Here is a 23821-nt window from a genome sequence, read left to right on the forward strand (position 1 = left end):
GTCCCCAAAATGTTCGTTTACTGCACGTAGCACACAGCATTTAGCGTTATCTTAAGCGCAATAAAGGAGTCACACCCTACCCCAAAATGTAACATCTCGACCTCGGCACTTCTCTGTTGGTACTACACGTGATGGTAGGTAACTTTCTCCAGACATTCGCCAAACCCAAACCTTTCCATCGGATTGCCACAGGCAGGGTATAGCATGATTCATAAGTCCAAATCGCTCGTTTGCAATCATCCATTGTCCAATGGCTTCACTATTTACACCACCTCAAGCATCGTTTAGCACTAACGACAGAAATGTGTGACTTAGGAGGAGCTCCTTGGCCATTGTGCCCCAATCTTTTTAACCCTCCACACGCACTCATTCTGCCACCTGGGCAGTTTATGTATATATAAACAACAACAATTCTCTGCAAATATTATAACTTTATTTTTTTTCGGCATTCATGTTAATACCGCAAGTGATTTAAGTATTTGCCCATACATCGACTCTACTGTAGGCAAAAAAAAGTAATACCTCTGAACAAAGTATGTTATACCTCCGTATGAAGATCTACGTACAAGCATCAGTTGTACAGCAAATGCTGGAGTGTGACAAAATTTCCTAACTGTCGATATATACACTGATGAAAAAAATCGCAAGGCCAAAAAATGATTAATGTATAGTAATGAAATGATGGTAATACATTTGTCTAGGTAACAGTTGTAACTTATTAACGCTGCAATATCGCTGGTTAATGCAAGCACGAGGTATGCCATTGTACATGTGAAATGCCGGTACGTTAATAACGGCTGTAACCGCCAGAATGTTTTTTTTTTTTTTTTTGCGTGCGAGACTGTTTGTGTTCATTTTTAAAGTACTTCCTGCCACACCGCTGCTCTCCAAAATTACTGAAACTTTTATATCTAGTTATATTTATGTCATGGAAAACATTAAGTGGGTTTTTGGTAAAGACAATTTTTTTCAACATTGGAGAGTTTTTAAAGAATTTAATATTATTACTTTAAATTTTGTTATTTAATAACATGTCTCCATCTTCTGCCAGGAATGAATATTTCCAATTCTTCGTATAAGTCCTATTTGATGGTTCTTGTCCATTTTATTTAATATATAAAGATCATACCCAATATCATGGAATGGATGGCTTGCGTTTTTTATGTCGGTGGCTATTGCTGATTTATTTATTGTATTCATTATAATGTAAAAATAACTGTAATTGCACCTGATGTTGGCAGCATGTCACCGAATTCGTCGTACGAATAAAATATCAGAAGCAAGTGATTGTTGGAGTATATATTACATCACAAAAAAATTTGCAACACGGAAGTATCTCTCAAAAAAGACCCATATAACATGGTTAAATTTAGTCATGTTACCTATGACTTATCATCCCGGACATTGAATGGCAGTTCCTCATTCCTTACAGATACAGTACGCTGCGAGATACTTACATTGTGGTGGCACCTCGTCGTAGGCGGCGGGCTGCCACGGCGACCAAACAGCTGCGGCGGTGGGGGCGGCGTGCGGGGCGGCGGTGGTGTGAGGCAACGCGGCGGGGGCGGCGGCATCGAGGGCGGCGGCAGCCCCAGGGCGGCGGCAGAGCCCGCGGCGGGAGGCGGTGGGGGCGGCGCCATGCCCGGCGGAAGGTGGGGCGGCACGTGGGGCGGCGGGGGAGGTGCGTGCGGCGGGGGCGGCGAGTCCGAGTCCGGCCCCGGCGGCACGTCGCCCACGGCGTGCGTCAGCGCGTGCCGGCGCAGGTCGCAGTTGCGGCGGAACACCTTGCCGCACGCGGTGCACTCGTACGGCTTGTGGTCGGTGTGCGTCAGCAGGTGCGTCTTGAGGTTGGAGCGCTGGTTGAAGCTGCGCGCGCACACGGGGCACTTGTGCGGCGACTCCTCCATGTGCAGGATCTTGTGCACCGCCAGCGTGCGCGACTGGCAGAAGCCCTTGCCGCACTCCCCGCACTTGAACGGCTTCTCCTTGCTGTGGATGTACCTGGAACACAGGCGGAGCAAATGCTATATTAGCTGCGTTTCACGCACCACTATCGTGGCAGAAAGCTGTGCACGTTCTTAAGAATTAATCTTTTACTCTGCATTTTACCTTCCCTATGCTTACATCAAAAGTTGAAACTTTCAAGCAAAATTTTACAATCGCTTCGAATGCTAGTGTGAAATTTCCTGCCACATTAAAACTGTATGCCGGAACTCTGCATCTTCCATCTCTCTCTGCTTCCTTCCATGCTGTACAGAAGTTTTCCCGCTTACTTTGAAGGAGAAGCACTCGTGGAAGGCCGGCCGGTGTGGCCGAGCGGCTCTAGGCGACCGCTACGGTCGCAGGTTCGAATCCTGCCTCGGGCATGGATGGGTGTGATGTCCTTAGGTCAGTTAGGTTTAAGTAGTTCTAAGTTCTAGGGGACTGATGACATCAGCAGTTAAGTCCCATAGTGCTCAGAGCCATTTGAACCATTTTACCACTCGCGGAAGAAAGGAAGACTTAGCCAAGGCCTAGGGGATTGATTCGAGAATGAATCTCTCACTCTGTATCTTACTAGCCGATTAAACGTCTGTGCCCGACCGCGACTTAATCCCAGAATCTTGCTTTCAACTACAGAGCTATTCCGGCACGACTCACGACGCTTTAGGGAGTGCTACACCTGTAAGGTATGCAGGAGAACTTCTGTACAGTTTCGAAGGTAGAACGGAGGTACTGGTACATTCTGGAGGTTTTCCACATTATGGTGGGCTGTGCTAGACCCGCAACTGCGGTCTTCATTTGAATAAGAAATTCCGGTTGGCAGCTACTGTCTGACTTGTTATTGGAGACATTTTTCCTTATATGGTGGTACGATTCCGTATGAGCAACAAATGACATATCAGGAAATGGAAGATCTTCAAATGGCTCTGAGCACTATGGCATAACATCTGAGGTCACCAGTCACCTAAAACTTAGAACTACGTAAATGAGATGAAAAACGATTTTTTGCTGTGCAAATGTACCGCCAAGATACTGAACTAATTCGATCTGGTACTATAGTTGTGGAATAATTACACATTCTTGCTACGTGAGGAGAAGATGCCAGTGAGTAAGAAACCGATTAAGTAAACAGAGAGTGTGCAAATTACCCCGCCACATCCATCATAACACAGTGTTGGTTCAACTGGTTCAAATGGCTCTGAGCACTATGGGACTTCACAGCTGAGCTCATCAATCCCCTAGAACTTAGAACTACTTAAACCTAACTAACCTAAGGACATCACACACATCCTTGCCCGAGGCAGGATTCGAACCTGCGACCGTATCAGTCGCGCGGTTCCCGCCTGAAGCCCCTAGAACAGCTCGGCCACACCGGCCGGCCTTGGAAGATCTGTACGATGTAGGAAGAGTAGGATTTAAAATCCCATCGACGATCACTGGAGACGAAAAGTAAGCTGCGGAAGGAAATCTGCTGCGCCCATTCCAAAGGAACCGGCCCAGCATTTGTCTTAATTTCGTGAAACCACAGTACACCTAACTTTTGATCGTCGTACTGCTAACAGAACGGACGTCTTTCCGAATCAATGACTCCATATTGAAATTTTTTATCAATATTAGGGAAAAATACTTTTTGTGAGGAGCTTTTGGGGAAACGGAAACCTAGGAGAAATTTTTGCAGCAGAAAATTTCGGTACGCGGGAAACTGGGGAAGTATTTTATCTACCTAGCCTTACTGCTGATGCCTTCTGATAGCTTGGTTCAAGCAACACATATTTCGTTTTCTAGATATTCACTAGATGTCACTCTTGTCTTCAGTTCAATCGCTCACCTTTCCTTTTGTAGGAGACTTAACGCTCACTGCGGTGATACCTCTCCGTGACGTCACTATGACGTGTACTGCCCAGCTTCGATCGTTTGGGGTGCTTGTACAGATGCTACGCTGATGTTAAATCAATAGGGCAATGAAAAAACCATGAAGAAAGCAAATGCGACGCCCCTAGAACAGTTTTTTTCTGGCCAGGCCTTTGTTTTTATTTACAAATTAAAAATTTTAATTTACGTAGTACAATTTTTGTGATATGCACAATACTTTTACGGCCCTGAACACTCATTTCCACCTCTTCAAGATACCAACACTGATGACAAACAACAGCTTAAAGGAAAAAGGATATGTGGGGAAAAGTTACCGAAATAGTATGATTTTGGGGTATTTTATGTCTGCTATTAGGAAATTTCCAAAATTCAGTCTGGAAACGCTGTTCCGAACGCGAGTCTAATGTCTTAGCACTTCGTCATCTCACTCGATGGTGAGACGAACAGTATGCCAGCAAGTAGTTAGAGGGGGAAGTTAGAAGATGGAAACAGACGTGCTGAATACTCCACTGGTTGCACGGTCTTCCATAACACTAAATTATTTACACGCATTGACCTGTACGCAGTGTAGTAACATGAAACGTAACGTGTCTTCTTTGCACATGCTCCATCCGCTGATATGAGCCTCCAAACTCTTCTGCGAGTTTATTGACTTTAGACAACTGTTGTTGCGCACCTGATCGTTGATCTAAACTTTTTCAGGCAGTATGCCTTCCTGATCGAGAGACATTTCCCATTAACCGCTCCTAAACCACGTTGGACCTAGAGCATCATCTCCATAAGTTTACATCAAAAGGTAAAACTTCCAAGCAAAATTTCACAATGGCTACGAATGCTGTACCATCACTCAATAACATTACAGAAACTCGAGCAGTCGGAAACTAAACGGGAGATCAACAAAGTGGCTACTAGATAGGTGATGACTAATATACTGCTGCCAATGAATAGTTGCTACGATGATTCGTTGCTACTGAAAAATTTCAGTTTTTTGAATAGGTTCTTGTATAGGGGACTCATCAGGGACCGCCGCAATTTGCCTCGAGTCCTGAACTTCATAGAAAATCCGTTGGAGTTACGTTGTCAACATTTGACTATTCAGCTGACAAAGCGTTTCCTGCGATAGGAAGAGAACGGAATTTGTGTCTCGCTTCGGTACAAAGCTTTAATATGTCACAATAGTTATTTCAGCGCCCTCATCTCTACGCCGAAGAGCGGTCCTTTGTTGCTCCAGAGGAAGCGGGCAACAATAGCAGACATGAAAATTCTGAGCAGTAATCAATCACTTCGCGGCGAAGGTTCAAATCATAATACAATAGCCCTCCCTCACGCAAGATTTAGACCGCGCATTAACACACCCGGCCCAGTGAGCATCTGGCAGTACAAAAGACATATTCCAGACAGTAGCGTCGTCTACGGTTAACAAAGCCGTAAGCTCATGTCATCGAGCTCTTTCTGCTTTGTACCCGTGCACATACACATCGCCGAAATTAATCATTCCAAACAGGCATTAGAAATTATAATCTATTATCTAGACTACTGTAAAACTCTTCCCATTGCAGAATTAAAATTAAAAGTCATATGGCTTTGTTGCTGGGATATCCTACGGTATGCGCTAAAAATGGCTCTGAGCACTATGGGACTTAACTTCTAAGGTCATCAGTCCCCTAGACTTAGAACTACTTAAACCTAACTAACCTAAGGACATCACACACATCCATGCCCGAGGCAGGATTCGAATTTGCGACCGTAGCTGCAGCGCGGTTCCGAACTGAAGCGCCTAGAACCGCTCGGCCACAACAGCCGGCTACGGTATGGGTTCAGCCAGTTGGTGCAAAGGGTGTTCTATTTCTGCGCAAATTGTCTCTTGAGAGTTGAGACGGATATGTTTTTGTACAATGTAGATGTGTCCAGTATTATGTTTGAAACTTCTTGGCAGATTAAAACTGTGTGCCACACCGAGACTCGAACTCGAGACCTTTGCCTTTCGCGGGCAAGTGCTCTACCAACTGAACTACCCAAGCACGACTCACGCCCCGTCCTCACAGCTTTAATTCCGCAAGTACCTCGTCTGGAACTTTCTTCCAGGGTTGCTAGTTCTGCAAGGTATGCAGGAGAGCTTCTGCGAAGTTTGGAGGGTAGGAGACGAGGTACTGACGGAATTAAAGCTGTGAGGACGGGGCGTGAGTCGTGCTTGGGTAGCTCAGTTGGTAGAGCACTTGCCCGCGAAAGGCAAAGGGTCCCGAGTTCGAGTCTCGGTCCGGCACACAGCTTTAATCTGCCAGGAAGTTTCATATCAGCGCACACTCCGCTGCAGAGTGAAAATCTCATTCTGGAGAGTTATGTTTGTGTTGCATAATGATGGGAGAAGGGAGAGGGTGATACCCGCTACTGGCACATATCCTATTCCTGTTGATTAAACTTAACGTCCCCATCCGACGGACGGATCACCATCAACTGCATCGCATACCCTTACTTCATGAGACACCGCAGAGAGGTTTGGACTTTACTCCAGGACATTGGCCCAAACACTCGTGATCAGGAACTTTATGCCAGCACCTCTCCTCTACAACGATTTTCAAAGAAGGTTTGCCATCATTGCTAGAATACTTTCTGGCACCAACGGATCACTCTGTATTTCGAAACAGGAGTTGAAATAATAGACTCAGGGCGAGTAAGTATCAGGACAGGCTGCTTCGCACAGAGTGCAGATTTCATCTTTTGCTTTATTCTCGGTAAAGGTATTTGTATGCTTAGAACCATTGAGGAATTGGAAGCTACAGGTAATGAGCTAGAGACTGAATACGGTACATTATGTCTGTTTCGGAAGGAGGTGTGTCAAATAGCGTAGTGATGTAGTTCAACATGGCACAAAATAGTGACAACCCAAGAATAATTCAGCTAGCTATAAATGCAAGTATAAGATCGGACAGACGACAAGACTTTCACTCGTTCTGTTTTGTTCATCAATTTCTTAGCCACTGGTGCGTAACACTAAATCATTCTACATCTCCTATCCCTCCACGAGTCAGGAAAAAAGTACTCAAGACCTATGTCCAAAATCACATTACTTTCCAGAGGAAATTAAGCTTTATGTGTCACCATTCGCATAGCTTCCCTCACGGCATATTCGAGCTGTTTCGCTTTCTGTTGAACAACGAGTGACGTTATCAGCTGCGTCTATGCTTTTCCTATTCCTATCTATCCTTCCTCCTTTTCTGCTAAGGTGTTCCTACTATTTCTTGCTCTTCCCCTGACTATTCCACTTCTTCTCCACACTTGATTCCTACTGTAGGGCTACCAAATATTTCTTATATCTCATTAGTCACATTCGACAAAGACATAATGAGGAAGATGTTCACAAGAATATTAAGAATAGTGCTATCTCCGAATTTCCATCTATTTAGTACTGTGACTCTCATCATTAAACACACACCAAAACAAGTTTTGCATCACCTCAGTTCCCAGAACTCCTGAAGAAAGATGTTGACTGTGGATATTGTATCACAGACACAGTACCTTTCACTGTTCAGAGATGTCACTAAATCCGCCCAAAGATGTAAACAACCGCGCATGAGCAGCACCTATTAGACCGACGGGGGCCGACAGCCGATCAGTTCCAGTCATTCCACCAGCAAGGAGGTACACGACTCGTGTTGTCTGTAGCTCAACCATGCCTAGACGGTCAGTACAGCTGTTCGATCGCGACCGTATTGTTACATTGCTCCAGGAAGGGCTCTCAACAGGGGAAGTGTCCAGGCGTCTCGGAGTGAACAAAAGTGATGTTGTTCGGAATTGGAGGAGATACAGAGAGACAGGAACTGTCGATGCCATGCCTCGCTTAGGCCGCGCAAGGGCTATTACTGCATTGGATGACCGCTACCTCCGGATTATGGCTCGAACGAACACTGACAGCAACAACACCATGTTGAATGATGCTTTTCGTGCAGCCACAGAACGTCATGTTACGACTCAAACTGTGCGCAGTAGGCTGCATGATGTGCAAGTTCACTCGTGACGTCCATGGCGAGGTCCGTCTTTGCAACTACGACACCATGCAGCGCGATACAGATGGGCCCAACAACATGCCGAATGGACCGCTCAGGATTGGCATCACGTTCTCTTCACCAATGAGTGTTGCATATGCCTTCAACCAGACAATCGTCGGAGACGTGTTTGGAGGCAACCCGGTCAGGCTGAACGCCTTAGACACACTGTCCAGCGAGTGCAGCAAGTTGGAGGTTCCCTTTTGTTTTGGGGTGGCATTATGTGGGGCCGACGTACGCCGCTGGTGATCATGGAAGGCGACGTAACGGCTGTACGATACGTGAATGCCATCCTTCGACCGATAGTGCAACCATATCGGCAACATACTGGCGCGGCATTCGTCTTCATGGACAACAGTTCGCACCCCCACCGTGCACATCTTGTGAATGACTTCCTTCAGGATAACAACATCGCTCGACCACAGTGGCCAGCATGTTCTCAAGACATGAACCCCATCGAACAAGCCTGGCATAGATTGAAAAGGGCTGTTTACGGACGACGTGACCCACCAACCACTCTGAGGGATCTACGCCGAATCGCCGTTTAGGAGTGGGACAATCTGGACCAAAAGTGCCTTGCTGAACTTGTGAATAGTATGCCACGCCGAATACATGCATGCATCAATGCTGTACGGTGGTACAACATGCAATGTGTGGTTTTCATGAGCAATAAAAAGGACGGAAATGATGTTTATGTTGATCTCTATTCCAATTTCCCGTACAGATTCTAGAACTCTCGGAATCGAGGTGATCCACAACTTCTTTTGATGTGTGTAGTAACCACTGTGTACTACCTGTGTACTATACTTATTATATTGTTGACTCACTAAGGCTGTCTGATTAGATACAAGAGGAGTCCCGAGGGTCCTAATCTTGCCAGATGACATGAATGCATAAATAAGTGAATAACAAGGCACTACATCTGTGACAGTACGGTACTAGTTAAACAGTCAGCGCGCCAGCTGTGGAGAGTGGGACACATCTAGGTCAGGACTTGCGCGGTCCTCCACCGCGTGACGTCATAAAGTTGCCTCTGTAGCGACGGGCGACACACTCATTCTCCGGCGAACGTTACGCAAGCCCTGGAGCCCAGCAACGAGCAGTTAGCACGTCAGCTCTGTGCTCGTAAAACAGAGTGCCACTCTACTTCTGTACGACACGCGACGCCCGGCGAAGTTCTAGAGAATTCGTGTCACATTCACTTCCATTACAATCATCTGCCATTCGGTGGCCAGATATTATGATTTCTTGAACGATAGGCGTACAAAAGATTAAATGTAGCAGAATTTAACACGAGAGAGATGATGTGGAAGATTAACCGAATCGTATAAAATGACGAGCAGTAGTCTCAGGATATTTCTATGACATTTAAAACATATGATGGACTCAGCTCGCAGATGCCCGCTTCATTATATGCGTACACGGAGTTCAGTTTCTACTTAATAGATGGCTCTTATATGTATTCTAAAACGAAGTACATATCACGTGTGTCACATCGTAGCTGATCTCACAGTCAGTAAACAACCAAAATGCTGAAGAGAGCAGTTCGTAGTGATGGTTAAGAGGGATTACAGAAGCTTGTGAATACTGAAACTTCCTGGCAGATTAAAACTGTGTGCCGGACCGAGACTCGAACTCGGGACCTTTGCCTTTCGCGGGCAAGTGCTCTACCATCTGAGCTACCCAAACACGACTCACACCCCGTCCTCACAGCTTTACTTCCGCCAGTACCTCGTCTCCTACCTTCCAGACTTTACAGAAGCTCTCTTTCGAACCTTGCAGGACTAGCACTCCTGAAAGAAAGTATATTGCGGAGACATGGCTTAGACACAGCCTGGGGGATATTTCCAGAATGAGATTTTCACTCTGCAGCGGAGTGTGGACTGATAGGAAACTTCCTGGCAGATTAAAACTGTTTGCCGGACCGAGACTGGAACTCGGGACCTTTGCCTGTTTTGTGAATACTGTTTTCAACAGTGATAATGGAGTAAGTGATTTGTCTTTCAGTGATTCGGACTCTAAAGAACTGCAAGTAATATAGACCGCAAAGGCTCAATGATATTGAGGACTGGTGACTATGATGGCCAGGAAAATGAGACAGTTCATGCTCTTGTTCACAAAACCAGTCCTGAGGGATGCCGGCTGTATGAAAAGAAGTCTTGTCGTCTTGGATCACAGCATCACCATTGACGAACAAACATTGTACCATGGGATGGATCTGATTAGCCGATATGGTCACATAATTCTCAGCAGTAATGCGATCTGGCAGAGTATACATGGGTCCAGTGGAATACCATGCTATAGCTACCTGGATAATCACAGAACCCCCGCTCCCCATGTTTCACTCTTCGTACGCAAACTCGGCCAGAAATTCAAAACAGTGTGAAACGCGCCTCATCCAACGAAGTGATGTTCTTCCATTGTTGCATTTTCCAGGTTTCATGGCTTCGGAACCACATTACCTGCTACGGGAATTGGCATCAAGATGAGTTGTGGTGGAATTCCAGCACGCACTGCATTTCCCTGCTTATGGAGCCCCATTTGTGTTGTTTTGGTTAGCACCAAGCGAGTGTGACATTCCGTTCCGCAGTGACTTTTCAGCTGTCATTCTCTTACTTTTCGTCACAGTCCTCTTCAATGGTCGTCTGCTACGGTCATTCGACCCACCCTTTCATTCATGTTTTGACTGTAAGGATATTTTACCGCTTTCCTTCGTGCTGTAAGAATCTTCGATACGGCGCCCCTTGAAATACTAGACATTTCAGCTACCTTGGTTACAGAAGTACGCAGCACACGAGCACCTACAATTTGCCCACGTTCGAATTCATTTAGCTCGAACATAAGGCTCTCACAACTTCGTAGAGCACTTCTGACGACGATTAACATTTGCAGCGTACTGAGTGCATTGTACAGGTCCCGATAGAGGTCAAATATAACAGCACAACCTGCTAGTTTAGTCAGCATATGAATTTATGTTCAAGCATGCATTTTCATATATTTTCGTCGAGACCCCTGTAATTCACAGTGCTTTATTGAGTGTGGATGTAACTATAGATTCTGAAAACATATGATTTCCTGGTGACCCCCTATTTCGCTATTGTAGCCGGCTCGGTTGCTTTCTGCTTGCAAGGAAAGGCCGCTGAAGATGATGGGCAGGGCTTTCTCTAACCCTTCTAAATGGGTAGGGGTCGGGGACAACAAGGCTCATTCTAGGCGCTCAGTCCGGAACGGCGCGACTGCTATAGCCGCAGGTTCGAATCCTGCCTCGGGCATGGATGTGTGTGATGTCCTTAGGTTAGTTAGGTTTAAGTAGTTCTAAGTTCTATGGGACTGATGACCACAGATGTTAAGTCCCATAGTGCTCAGAGCCATTTGAACCATTTTTTTGAACAAGGCTCATTTCAAAGGCGAGTATCTACCGTGACGGCCTACGTCTCCATCACTAGCAGGGAAAGCTCTAAACGTCCTCGCAGGAAGCAGAAAATTACAGAAGCGCTATTAGTGCGAACGGGGAATCGGCAGTGAAATGGTATCCATGCGACCACTGATTGGTTGGAAGGCCTGTAAGTTGAACAGTCTAATTCCATGTAGCGGTCTAGAGCTCTGGAAATCTAGAAGTCGGCCGGCAACCCTCGTGTTGGTAAGGCGGCAAGTCGTAGGTTCTCTGTGGCGGACTTCGTGTTTTTTAGTGACTGTCATTTCGGAAGTATGAAGTTAGTGATCCTACGAGATGATCGAGGTCAATTTTCCAATAAGGAAAGCCTCCAAAGTATTCGAAAGTGCATTCCCGTGCGTGGGCATCGAGTTCCGCTTAGGCACTTTTTTGTTTTTCTTTGTGATGGTTGTGAATTAGTGAGGCTGGGGTTGCTCGGTAAAAGAGAGGCGTCACAGCACGCGTTTTGTCATTAGGGAGTTGGAGTACTTGAACGTGGCTACCATGTGGCTTGATACCAATAAATTTAATTTTTCGTGCGAATTTGAGAGTGATGTTTTATGTGGTTCTTTGCCTGTTTACTTCCACATTGTATTCCTCTTTTGTTCTTGCGATTGTCGGCAGGGGTGGTTAGTAAACAACTGGATGCGCAGTACCGAACTGTTAGTGATGAATCTTTCCAGTCCAGTGATCACATCTCGTAATCTTTCCTGAAAATAGTCGGATAGTTGCCGGGCCTTTAGATGGTCATATTATTGCGACAACCGTCTATATTCGCCACCAACGTGGAATAGTCACTCACAGATGGCAAGTGGCAGCACTAGCAGTGGGGGGACGTGGGAAACAGTGCAGTCATTGTCGTAATGCGAAAACGGAGCGATTTATCTGGCGTTCAAAAGGGCATGATGATTGGCTTTCGGGCCAAGGGTGGAAGCATTTCGGAAAACCGTTATCGTGCCACCAGGGACAAAGTACATCGTGCATGGCAAAATGGCGCGATCCAAAACCGGTGTCGAGGCAAATGTCGTGCTCCACAGGCTATAAATAACAGGAGCGAACGATGGCTCTGGAGATGTGTACCAGCGAATAGACGTGCAACTGCTGAACAACTGACTGCGCAGATGAACCAAGGGGCTACCAACAGTGTCTCCTCCACGACCGTCCAGCAGGCGCCTGGATCATGTACCCATGCTCACTGCTGTTCATCGGAGACGAAGGCTGGAATGTGCACGCCAGTACCACAACTGCGCGTCCAGTGAATGGCGACAGTCGGCCTTCTCGGATGAATCACGTTTTATGCTCCGTCGGAAAAATGGCCGCTGGCTGTACGACGTGAAATGCCTGAAAGCAAATACCTTGGGGAGTCTTATGCTCTTGGGAAAGTTTTCGTGGCACTCCCTGGGTGACCTCGTTGTTCTGGATGCCACAGTGGATCAACACATATATTCTTCTATCCTCTCTGTACAGTTTGTTTCTTCTAGGCACCTACCAGCACGACAGTGCGACGTTCCAAACAGCTTGCAGTGCACGTGCGTAGCTCAAGAGCACCAGGATGAATTTACTCTACTCCCCTGGCAGCCAAACTCCTCGGATTTAAACCCAAGCTATAATCTGTCGGACCACCTCGATCGGCTGTTGTTCGCGTCATGGATCTTCAACCGAGGAACCTAGCGCAGCTGACCACGGCAGTGAAGTCGGCCACGTGCCTCTCAGTACCTTCCAGAACAGCACGTTTCGCACTGCAAAAGGTGTTATTCTGGCTTATGGTGTAGGTGGTCATATTAATGTGGGTGGACAGTGTAATTATTGGCTTTTGAGTTGTGACCTTTCACCCTGTCTCGCGAATCAAACCAACGCTGACGACCCTTATTCATACTGAATGGCTCAAAATGGTTCAAATGCCTCTGAGCACTATGGGACTTATCTTTGGTCATCAGTCCCCTAGAACTTAGAACTACTTAAACCTAACTAACCTAAGGACATCACACACATCCATGCCCGAGGCAGGATTCGAACCTGCGACCGTAGCAGTCACGCGGTTCCAGACTGAAGCGCCTAGAACCGCACGGCCACACCGGCCGGCATTTAGACTGATTTTACGTGTGTAGCATCGTAATAGATTAATATGGTTCTGCCAATAAACGTCTCCGATTAAAGCCGTGGGGCAATAGGTCACGTGATTCGTCCTGCGCGTCGGGCACCGCCAAGAGAGTGTTGATTGTGGCAGTGACTGCAAGTATGACATAGCGCGACGCCACGGGAGCTACGAGGACGGACGAAAGGAACGTTCAATAGGTATGTACGCGCCGGCCGGAGTGGCCGTGCGGTTCTAGGCGCTACAGTCTGGAACCGAGCGACCGTTACGGTCGCAGGTTCGAATCCTGCCTCGGGCATGGATGTTTGTGATGTCCTTAGGTTAGGTAGGTTTAATTAGTTCTAAGTTCTGGGCGACTGATGACCTCAGACGTTAAGTCGCATAGTGCTCAGAGCCATTTGAGCCATTTGATACGTACTCACATTCGCCGAGCTTCCTGCCGTAGGTGCCAAGCAGTGCGAGTAACGAAAGGTTAGCGCGGACGGCTGGCAGCTGGCGTCCCTGGTTTTCCTAGTGCGGAAGCCCGCGGCGGTGTGTGTCCGACCACTTTCTCCGCAGCGGTCGCTGTGGGAACCGGGGCGGCGCGGCGGCCGGGCGTGCCCGCGCCACGCCTATACAGCCACACCGCCTCTGACTGCTTGCTCTGCTCTCTTCTGATCTGCTCTGCCAGCGGGTCACCCAGCGCCTAGCTGCCTTAGCTGCCCGAGTTACACGTCAGTTGTCGCATTTCAGACACGCTTCACTCTTTTGTTTATCAACTCCCGTTTCTTCCTCTAACTTGTGCTAAATTTGTGCTAATATCCTCATTCGCCTTCCCCCTATCCGTCCATCTTCTCCTTTACTTCTTCGTTTCTGAATCTCTTGTCTTTGTTCCTACAACTTCTGCAAAGTTTTTGTTAACATCCTCATCTGCTTGTTTCCATCCTTCCCCCATTCCTTCGTCTCCTCTACAACTCACCGGCACTACCTCGATTACTTCTTTGCTTCTTAAACTTTTGCCTTTGTTCCTATAACTTCTGTGCAATTTCTGCCAGCAACACCATCTGCTTGTTCTCCTTATTCCCCCCATTCCTTCATCTTCTCCATTAACTCTCCAGCCCTACTTCCATTACCCCGCTACTTCTGAGCTTCTTGACATTCAACAACTCATAGCCTCACTTCTTCTTCTCTATACTTTCTTTCTCTCATCTATGGAAACTCGCATCTTTTCATCGTTACCTTCTAATGCACTCCTCTTCGTACCTACATCTAACCTCGTTCCAGTTTCTTCTCCTACTTACCCTCTCCTCCTGCTATCTCTCCCACCTGTTCCTGCTGCTCTTTCTTTATTCTTTCGTTTTCCAGATGATAATCACTGGTTTACTTTACAGTTACTAGTTACCTGTGTCTTGCAGCTATCTGCAGATCAGTGTTTCACTGTGCAATATAAGAACTCTCCTAACACGGAGAAACATATGCTCCTTTCCGTTCTGTGCTTTAAGGATTGAAAAATAAAAAAACCTTACAACTGAAGCTGTATTTTCAGTCTCTATTATAACGCTCAATTGCGGACGTTCCTCCACCATGATTCTTTCTTGTATAGATCCTCTCTCGTCACTGAGATAAATAAAAAAATTATTATTCATTTTCTGCAGCTACTTCCAGTCTAAAATAAGAAGTGACACTTTTATTAACACTCTAATAAAATGCCACATTATTTTCCTCAGGAACAATCATCAGCTACTCAGTTCGATACAGTATGAACAGTATAATCGTTGTGATAGAAGTACGATATACATCCCATTAAATTTTAAAATAGTGCACCGTAAAAATGACCAATAGTGGAAACAGAACGTTCGCAACTAGTAATAGTTTATTAAAAACATCTGTACCTGCAACTGTACTAATAAACTGAGCTGGAGATATACCCTATTACAAAATAATGGGATCTGAAACACATTCGAGACAACAATGGTAGCATATCGGCTAATGTGTCTCTGTCTCTGCACTAGTTCCAGTAACAAATTGTTCAAATTACTATATACTCGTTTTTTATGACGGTATATCCACACAGATGTCACCCACGAGAAGTTTTCTTGGTTCACGCAATTGTTATTTGCGACAGAAGTTGACAATTAAGTATTTACAGCTGCACGTTTCCCTACCGTAAAAAGTAAATTAAATTTCCCAGTCTCCAAAAAGCAGATGCAGCGGCAAAATGGTGGGTGACAGATAAAGTAAAGAGACAGAAAGACGTAGGGCAGTTGCAGATCGTTTGTATTCAGTATCGAGTACCTGGTATTCCTCGAGAATCACAACATCAATTTGTCAGCGTCTATGACCTTAAGTTGCCTTCTGCAAGCAGCTACGGGCCTAGTCGGCTGTTTTCGTACTCCATTTTGTTCCTCCGGAAAGCATTTCGATTCTCCCGTGATTTCTTTTTCACCGTGAGCGTGCCAGGTCACCAGAAAACGGGGCGTAGTACACAGATTAATGTGTTCGCTGCTTAGAGCAAGTAATTGTTCGGGGCTAGAACATCATTTCTTAGTTGTGTCATATAAATAGCAACAATGCTTATAAAATAGTCATAATGAACTTTAATTGAGGTGTTACTTTATCTGATAGTTTTCGTATAAAACATACATGCACCACGGATAAACAATAACAGACGGCTTGGATGCCATCTTCATAAATGGTCTGAAGTGTATTAGGCAGTGGCAAATCTGGTGTCCGATGCGCTATGCGGAGAGAGAGAGAGAGAGAGAGAGAGAGGGAGAGAGAGAGAGAGAGAGAGACAGACGGACGGAGAGAACTTGGCAAGTTCGTCGTATTTCTCTCTGTCTCATATTACTTGATCGAGTTGTTGTTTCTTCTGCCATTTACAAAGTCGGTGCACGGGGATTCTAAACTTGGGAAATCAGTTCCTGCTTCTCTCTCTCTCTCTCTCTCTCTCTCTCTCTCTCTCACTCTCTCTATGGCTGTGAGAAGACGCCAGCCAATCGCACGCTGACCGACCCCTCTCCAGGATGACAACGCGACAACAGTGGCCGCTGTGTGAAAAGGACATAAGCGCCGCGACCGACTGACGACGGCCCAGTTCAGTAGCAGCTTCAAGAATAGTCACTTGTATAGAGGCGTCAACTCTATTCACTTTGCCTGTACACTCTATGTAGCACAGACTTGGAATTGTTTATACTGAAGAAGATTCATTATTTCTTATGTCACCCTTTTGCTTGCGAAACATCTGTGTAATTGCAAAAGTTAAGTATTCTATCTCTTCTTATTGTAATAAAATTCATTAATACGACTTGTCTGAGTGTTTGACTAGCGAACCGAGAAGCTGGCTTCCTAGACACCCCAAATTCCATCGTTATCACTTGTTCCTATAATATTTTTTTGTTTCTTTTACGTCACATAACGAACAGTACAACGGATAAATAGCTTCCGTAATACACGCACTTCACTAAAATTAAATTTTAATGCTTGCACGAAGCGAACAAGAACGGAGAGTTGTGGCCGAATGACGCTATTGGCTGGCGCGCCAAAGGGAAAGTCCTCTTGCTAGCTCACATCTCCCCTCCACTTGCCTACTTATTTGTTATAGCTTCTACGCAGAGGAAACAGCCGAGGGCGAGGCCATCTGCTGACAGTGTCAGGTATTGTTTGTTTGTGTCTATTGGCGTGATCAGTCTAGTACATCGTAAACAGCCTCGCCACAGTGGTAACGCCGGCTCCCGTCAGAAGTTAAGCGCCGTTGAGCAGGCTAGCGCTTGGGTGAGCCACCGTCCAAGTCCTCCAAGCGCGGATGGTAAGCAGGGCACTCTCATCCCTTATGAGACCATATGAGGAGCTACTTCATTGAGAAGTGGAAGCTCCGGTTACGAAAGCTGAAAACTGCCGGGTGAGCGGAGAGCAGACGTCATGCTCCTCCACAACCGCATACAGTGACGCCAATCGGCTCAGGATAACACGGCGGTCGACCAGTACCGTTGTGCTTCCGAGTTCTGTTCGGACGGAATTTAGTTGTAGTGTGCAACACGTTAATTACAGTTTAACATTGGATTGTATTTGTCATCAATTTAAGACAGTTTATTGCTCCGCAATGCTGTAGTTCTTTCGAATTATATAGACATGCATTAACAAATCATACAGTGTCAACAATGTTTTGAAAAGGGGTGAGGGGTAGAGGGGTGATACCTGCAGACTCTCCTCAGTCAACAGACGCGCAATTCCTCTGTTAATAAGCACCTGCACATGATTTGCTAACCAATACAACTAGGTCAGACGCACTATACATAATGAGGCATTTCGTGTGGTTCATTGGCTGGACGTCACTTTGGCGACTTGGGTGTCCCCAATCGCCCCAGTTATCCAATCAGGGAAAGGGGACCTTCAGTTTAACGTGGATTGCCAAACACGCGTCTTTCCAGGCGCCATCGTTGTTGTGACTGGATAAGACTGAAAACTTCTGAGGTCTGACCAGAATTCTATCCTGTGACCTCTCGGTCTCCAGGTATACGCTTGACCACGAGGCTCGACCCATAATATAATCAGTAACGACTAACGAATGCTTTTCAACAGCTACTAATCTGGACAATACCGTATGCATGTGGTTCAGTTATTTAGTAGTTGCTTTAACAGTCCTGGCGTGGAATCGCTGCCGTTACGGGTGGTCGCGTTCTACGGTTGCGCGCAGAGCTATTAATAGCACAGCGGCCACTGCTCCCGGTAGCTGCCCGTGCCACTGCCCGCAGCGGGAGTCGAAGGCGGATCCTTGCAGCCGAGGGCACCCGAGCTCCGCCGAACGCCTATCTCCAATTCCTGTCCAGTCGCTCTTCTCTCTCTCTCTCTCTCTCTCTCTCTCTCTCACACACACACACAGACACACACACACACACACACACACACACACATACATACATACACGCACACACAAGCGCGCGCAAACGCGATGTCGCTTGTTTATTGCTTTGTCGTATTTTACGACAAGAAAATTGTAGAGCTGCTAGCCAACGTGAAATTAGGTGAAAAACATATGTATTAAAATTAGAAATACCTGGAAAATGTGCAAGCAGACAATGCTTCCAGACAAAAATGTGTAAGTAAAAGTCATAGTTGGATGTCTTCTTGTAATGAACTGTTTTCAGACCTAGAAGCAAACCGAAACAATGAATGCACTTCATTCCACACCACTGACGATGTTCTAAATCGATAAAACGAAACTCGTTTGGTAAAATAAATAAGTATTTTTTAATAAATCAAAAGACGGATTTCAGAAGCCGTTTAGTGGTTGGTTAAAGGCTTCATAGATTTATTTTCGCTTTAGATTTGCATCAAATATCAAGCTTTCGCTGACTTCCTCTGTGGACATTGTAAGGAGTCTTCTGTAGGCCGTGTGATACTAGGTAATTCGACGAACTATATCCTGGAAAAGTCCTGAAGTCTCGGAACTTCTATACGCTGCCGTATATTTTTTCGATGTCAATGATGTGATCGACGTTGATTTCGCTAGATGGTGGCTTATTTCTCTGCAGCCTTTCAGCATGAAGCGCGCTTTTCAGCGCTGCAGTAATTGTATAGCTGTTCCACCTGTTGAAACTGCTTCTCCACATTTTGAAAAAAAAAAATGTTCGAATGTATGTGAATACCTAAGGGACCAGGCTGCTGAGGTCATCGCTCTTTGACTTACACACTACTTTAACTTACGATAAGAACAACACACACACACCCCCATGCCCGAGGGAGGACTCGAACCTCCGGCAGGAGGAGCCGTGTAATCCGTGACATAGCGTCTCAAACCGCGCGGCCACTCCGCGATGCCCCACAGTCCAAATCGCGATATTAAATGAAGAGTCAGTCCTCACTAACAAACTGTTGAGATATTGAAACTGTATGTTGCTAATAATTCAGCCCAAGAATCAATAGTAGTGGAAAGCTAATTCCTACTACGGTCTAATAAAATTGGTGACAGTTTGGACACTTTTTATTACTAATTAAACACCTGCTTGATAGGGTGGCAGCAGGACAGCAATGTGTCAACACAATAAGAAATAACCAATAAAATTTATTAAGAGTTTTAAAATAAACTTTACTTAACTTTTGGTAAAAGCTCGGTGTGTAGCACTTAAATGTCCACTTCTTAATACAATGAAATTTAAATAACTTGGCTGCCTTTGGTAGTCTACGAAACTGTCACCCTGACAAATTAATTATTAAGATGATAGTTTGATTTTCTAGTTCCCAGTAAAAAGCGACTGCCAAGTCGGAATGTATCTTCTGAACGGAACTCGTCGAACTGTACTTTGTGGTGTAATTGCACGAACTGTTCTAAGCAGATTGGAGGCACTGGACTGTAATGTGCACGTGTACTCGACGCGTTGTCTTTTCTGCCTGTCAGCGGAAGAATCTCCATCTCCGGCAGTAGAAGGCGGAAACAAAGTAGTCCCCGGCTGAAAGCGGTTAGTTTGGTGGCTGGCGACTCCGCTGGCGGACGAATACGGTACGCTGATGGAGGTAGCGCGGAAGCAGAGAGATGGTCCCGATTAGCTAACACCATATGGAGGCTGCTGAACTGTACGGAGTCGTTTGGCGTGAAGCTGTGCCTCTGTGTGACGACCTCTCGTACTATAGTTGCGCACCTCTTCAACCATTTACACAAGACAAACGTACGATTATGTTCAATGAATCGAAAATCTCACATCCTGCATCCATTTGTCATCAAAGTAGCCGTTTAGGTCAGGGATCAACAACTTTGACCGGGACAGCGGCTATACTCTTAGTGGTGGGTGGAAATCTGCGCTTGATGCAGAAAGGCTACAGAGAAGTAAGTTGAGTTGTCCACCGTCCAACACCATGTTCAAACTCAGTCAAGTCTTGAAAACCTCCGACTGTAGCAGCAGTAACCGATCTAACAACTGCGCCAGACACTTGTTGTCTGATATAGGCATTGCCGACCGCAGCGCCGTATTCTGCCTGTTTACATATCTATGTATTTGAATATGCATGCCTATATCGGTTTCCTTGGCCCTTCAGTGTGGTTCATCCAGTTATTTAGTACGACACGGCCTACAGGTTACTTCTGACGATGAAGATACAGACAATATACCAACCTAGCACAGCAAAACATCCGTGAAGCATTGACTCAAGAATTTCGTCACGAAAAACTACATACACATCTTTAAGAGTTGCAAAGGAACTTAGGCCATAGCAATGAAGATTCTTCATTCAGATATCAATTCCCCACTATTGTAACGAATGGCAATAGTACTGGGGAAAAATCCTTCAGTCTACTAACATATGTTCAGCCTGTTTACATTGCTATTTTTCCTTTTGTCGCTATAAAGAATTGACCTTAGTTCCAGTATACGAAATCAAATTTCTTTCGTATACCTGGAAAAACTGCGAACACCAGTCTTCGGCAGTGGGCGCTCCATTGGAGCCGGAATTGGGAGCAAAGCGAGCAGCCGGCCGGCGGCCTGCATTGCGTAAGCTCTGCAGTTCCAGACTCCGGGCTCCAAGATAGCCGCCGCGCTCGGCCGGCGCCTTTTACCGCCGCTGACCCCGCGTCGGCAAGGGCAGCGATCACCAGTCACAGCAGCACACGGCCACAGCCGGCGCCGCACTTCTGCGAGAAAAAAGCCCTGCACGCCTTCCGCGCGGAACACACTACCGGACGAAAAGATGACAGAAGACAGTATAATGTGTCCATCACGGGATGCAAATAAATGAAAACACACTGGAACGCCAAAGAAACTGGTATACGCACGTGAATTCAAATAGGCAGAATACAGCGCTGCGGTCGGCAACGCCTATATAAGACAACAAGTGTCTAGCGCTGTTGTTACATAGGTTACTGCTGCTACAATGGCAGGTTATCAAGATGTGTCTTTGAACGTGGTGTTATAGACGGCGCACGAGCGATGGAACACAACATCTCCAAGGTAGCGATGAAGTGGGTATTTTCCCGTACGACCATTTCACGAGTGTATCGTGAATATCAGAAACCCGCTAAAACAACAAATCTCCGACATCATAGCGGCCGGAAAAAGATCCTGCAAGAACGAGACCAACGACGACTGCAGAGAATCGTTCAATGAGACAGAAGTTCAACTCTTCCGCAAATTGCTGCAGATTTCAATGCTTGGCCGTCAACAAGTGTCAGCGTGCAAACCATTCAACGAAACGTCATCGATATGGGCCACTCGTGTACCCTTGATGACTTCACGACACAAAGCTTTACGTCTCGCCTGAGTCCATCAACACAGACATTTGATGACTGGAAAAACGTTGCCTGGTCGGACGAGTCTCCTTTCAAATTGTATCGAGTGGATGGACATGTACGAGTATGAGCCTTTCCTGGAACCTTAAAATCCGCCGTTACATAACTTCGATCAAACGGGGAGCACTCTACGCCTTACAGACACAAACTCTCCAAAGACAAAACATTAAAACAGCAGTTAGAAGTTAAAAACGTAAAATCTACAACTACATCTACATGATTACTCTGCAATTCACATATAAGTGGTTGGCAGAGGGTTCATCGAACCACAATCATACTATCTCTCTACCATTCCACTCCCGAACAGCGCGCGGAAAAAATGAACACCTAAACCTTTCTGTTCGAGCTCTGATTTCTCTTATTTTATTTTGATGATCATTCCTACCTATGTAGGTTGGGCTCAACAAAATATTTTCGCATTCGGAAGAGAAAGTTGGTGACTGAAATTTCGTAAATAGATCTCGCCGCGACGAAAAACGACTTTGCTTTAATGACTTCCATCCCAACTCGCGTATCATATCTGCCACACTCTCTCTCCTATTACGTGATAATACAAAACGAGCTACCCTTTTTTGCACCCTTTCGATGTCCTCCGTCGATCCCACCTGGTAAGGATCCTACACCGCGCAGCTTGGCTCGCCTTCCCCACAATATTGTCTATGTGGTCTTTCCAACTGAAGTTGTTCGTAATTATTACACCCAGGTACAGCCTTGAGAATTGTACTATTTATCGAGTAATCGAATTCCAACGGATTTCTTTTGGAACTCATGTGGATCACCTCACACTTTTCGTTATTTAGCGTCAGCTGCCACCTGCCACACCATACAGCAATCTTTTCTAAATCGCTTTGCAACTGATACTGGTCTTCGGATGACCTTACTAGACGGTGAATTACAGCATCATCTGCGAACAACCTAAGAGAACTGCTCAGATTGTCACCCAGGTCATTTATATAGATAAGGAACAGCAGAGGTCCCAGGACGCTTCCCTGGGGAACACCTGATATCTCTTCAGTTTTACCCGATGAGTTGCCGTCTATTACTACGAACTGCGACCTTCCTGACAGGAAGTCACGAATCCAGTCGCACAACTGGGACGATACCCCGTAGGCCCGCAGCTTGATTAGAAGTCGCTTGTGAGGAACGGTGTCAAAAGCTTTCCGGAAATCTAGAAATACGGAATCAACTTGAGATCCCCTGTCGATAGAGGCCATTACTTCGTGCGAATAAAGAGCTAGCTGCGTTGCACAAGAACGATGTTTTCTGAAACCATGCTGATTACGTATCAATAGATCGTTCCCTTCGAGGTGATTCATAATGTCTGAATACAGTATATGCTCGAAAACCCTACTGCAAACCGACGTCAATGATATAGGTCTGTAGTTCGATGTATTACTCCTACTACCCTTCTTAAACGTGCGACCTGCGCAATTTTCCAATCGGTTGTATATGATTGCTAAGTAGGGAGCTACTGTATCAGTGTAATCTGAAAGGAACCTAATCGGTATACAATCTGGACCTGATGACTTTCCCGTATCAAGCGATTTGAGTTGCTTCGCAACCCCTAAGGTATCTACTTCTAAGAAACTCATGCTAGCAGCTGTTCGTGTTTCAAATTCTGGAATATTCCATTCGTCTTCCCTGGTGAAGGAATTTCGGAAAACTGCGTTCAATAACTCCGCTTTAGCGGCAGAGTCGTCGGTAACAGTACCATCGGCACTGCGCAGCGAAGGTATTGACTGCGTCTTGCCGTTTGTGTACTTTATATGCGACCAGAATTTCTTCGGATTTTCTACCAAATTTCGAGACAATGTTTCGTTGTGGAACCGATTAAAGGCATCTGGCATTGAAGTCCGTGCCAAATTTCGCGCGTCTGTAAATTTTAGCCAATCTTAGGTCCAATGGGCATGCATCATAGATGACATCGTTTGTCCAACAGGACTAGCCAGAAATAAATTTCACGTGTCAAAGAGTAACATGTTTCAGCTGACCAATATACAGTGGCAGAGTTGTACAATATGCCGCAAATCCACTATGATTACGTGTTAGCTGGTTCATCATTCAAACTTTTGGTACGTGGCTGAATGTCAGGCATCGAATCTCCGAACAGACATTCCTGCGACGGCGAAGACCTGACA

The 23821-nt window shown here is 45.9% G+C and overlaps 1 protein-coding gene across 1 annotated transcript in view; it reads right to left on the bottom strand.

Moving 5' to 3' along the window:
• Window positions 1-23821, bottom strand: part of LOC126456452 (protein bowel) — a 291336-nt gene that overhangs the window by 12415 nt on the left and 255100 nt on the right. Inside the window, exon 3 of the mRNA XM_050092201.1 lies at window positions 1682-2001. Within this exon, the coding sequence (XP_049948158.1) occupies window positions 1682-2001 (320 nt within the window). The remainder of the gene's footprint in view (window positions 1-1681; window positions 2002-23821) is intronic.

The sequence above is a fragment of the Schistocerca serialis genome, chromosome 2 (assembly GCF_023864345.2).
Source record: "Schistocerca serialis cubense isolate TAMUIC-IGC-003099 chromosome 2, iqSchSeri2.2, whole genome shotgun sequence".
NCBI lineage: Eukaryota > Metazoa > Arthropoda > Insecta > Orthoptera > Acrididae > Schistocerca > Schistocerca serialis.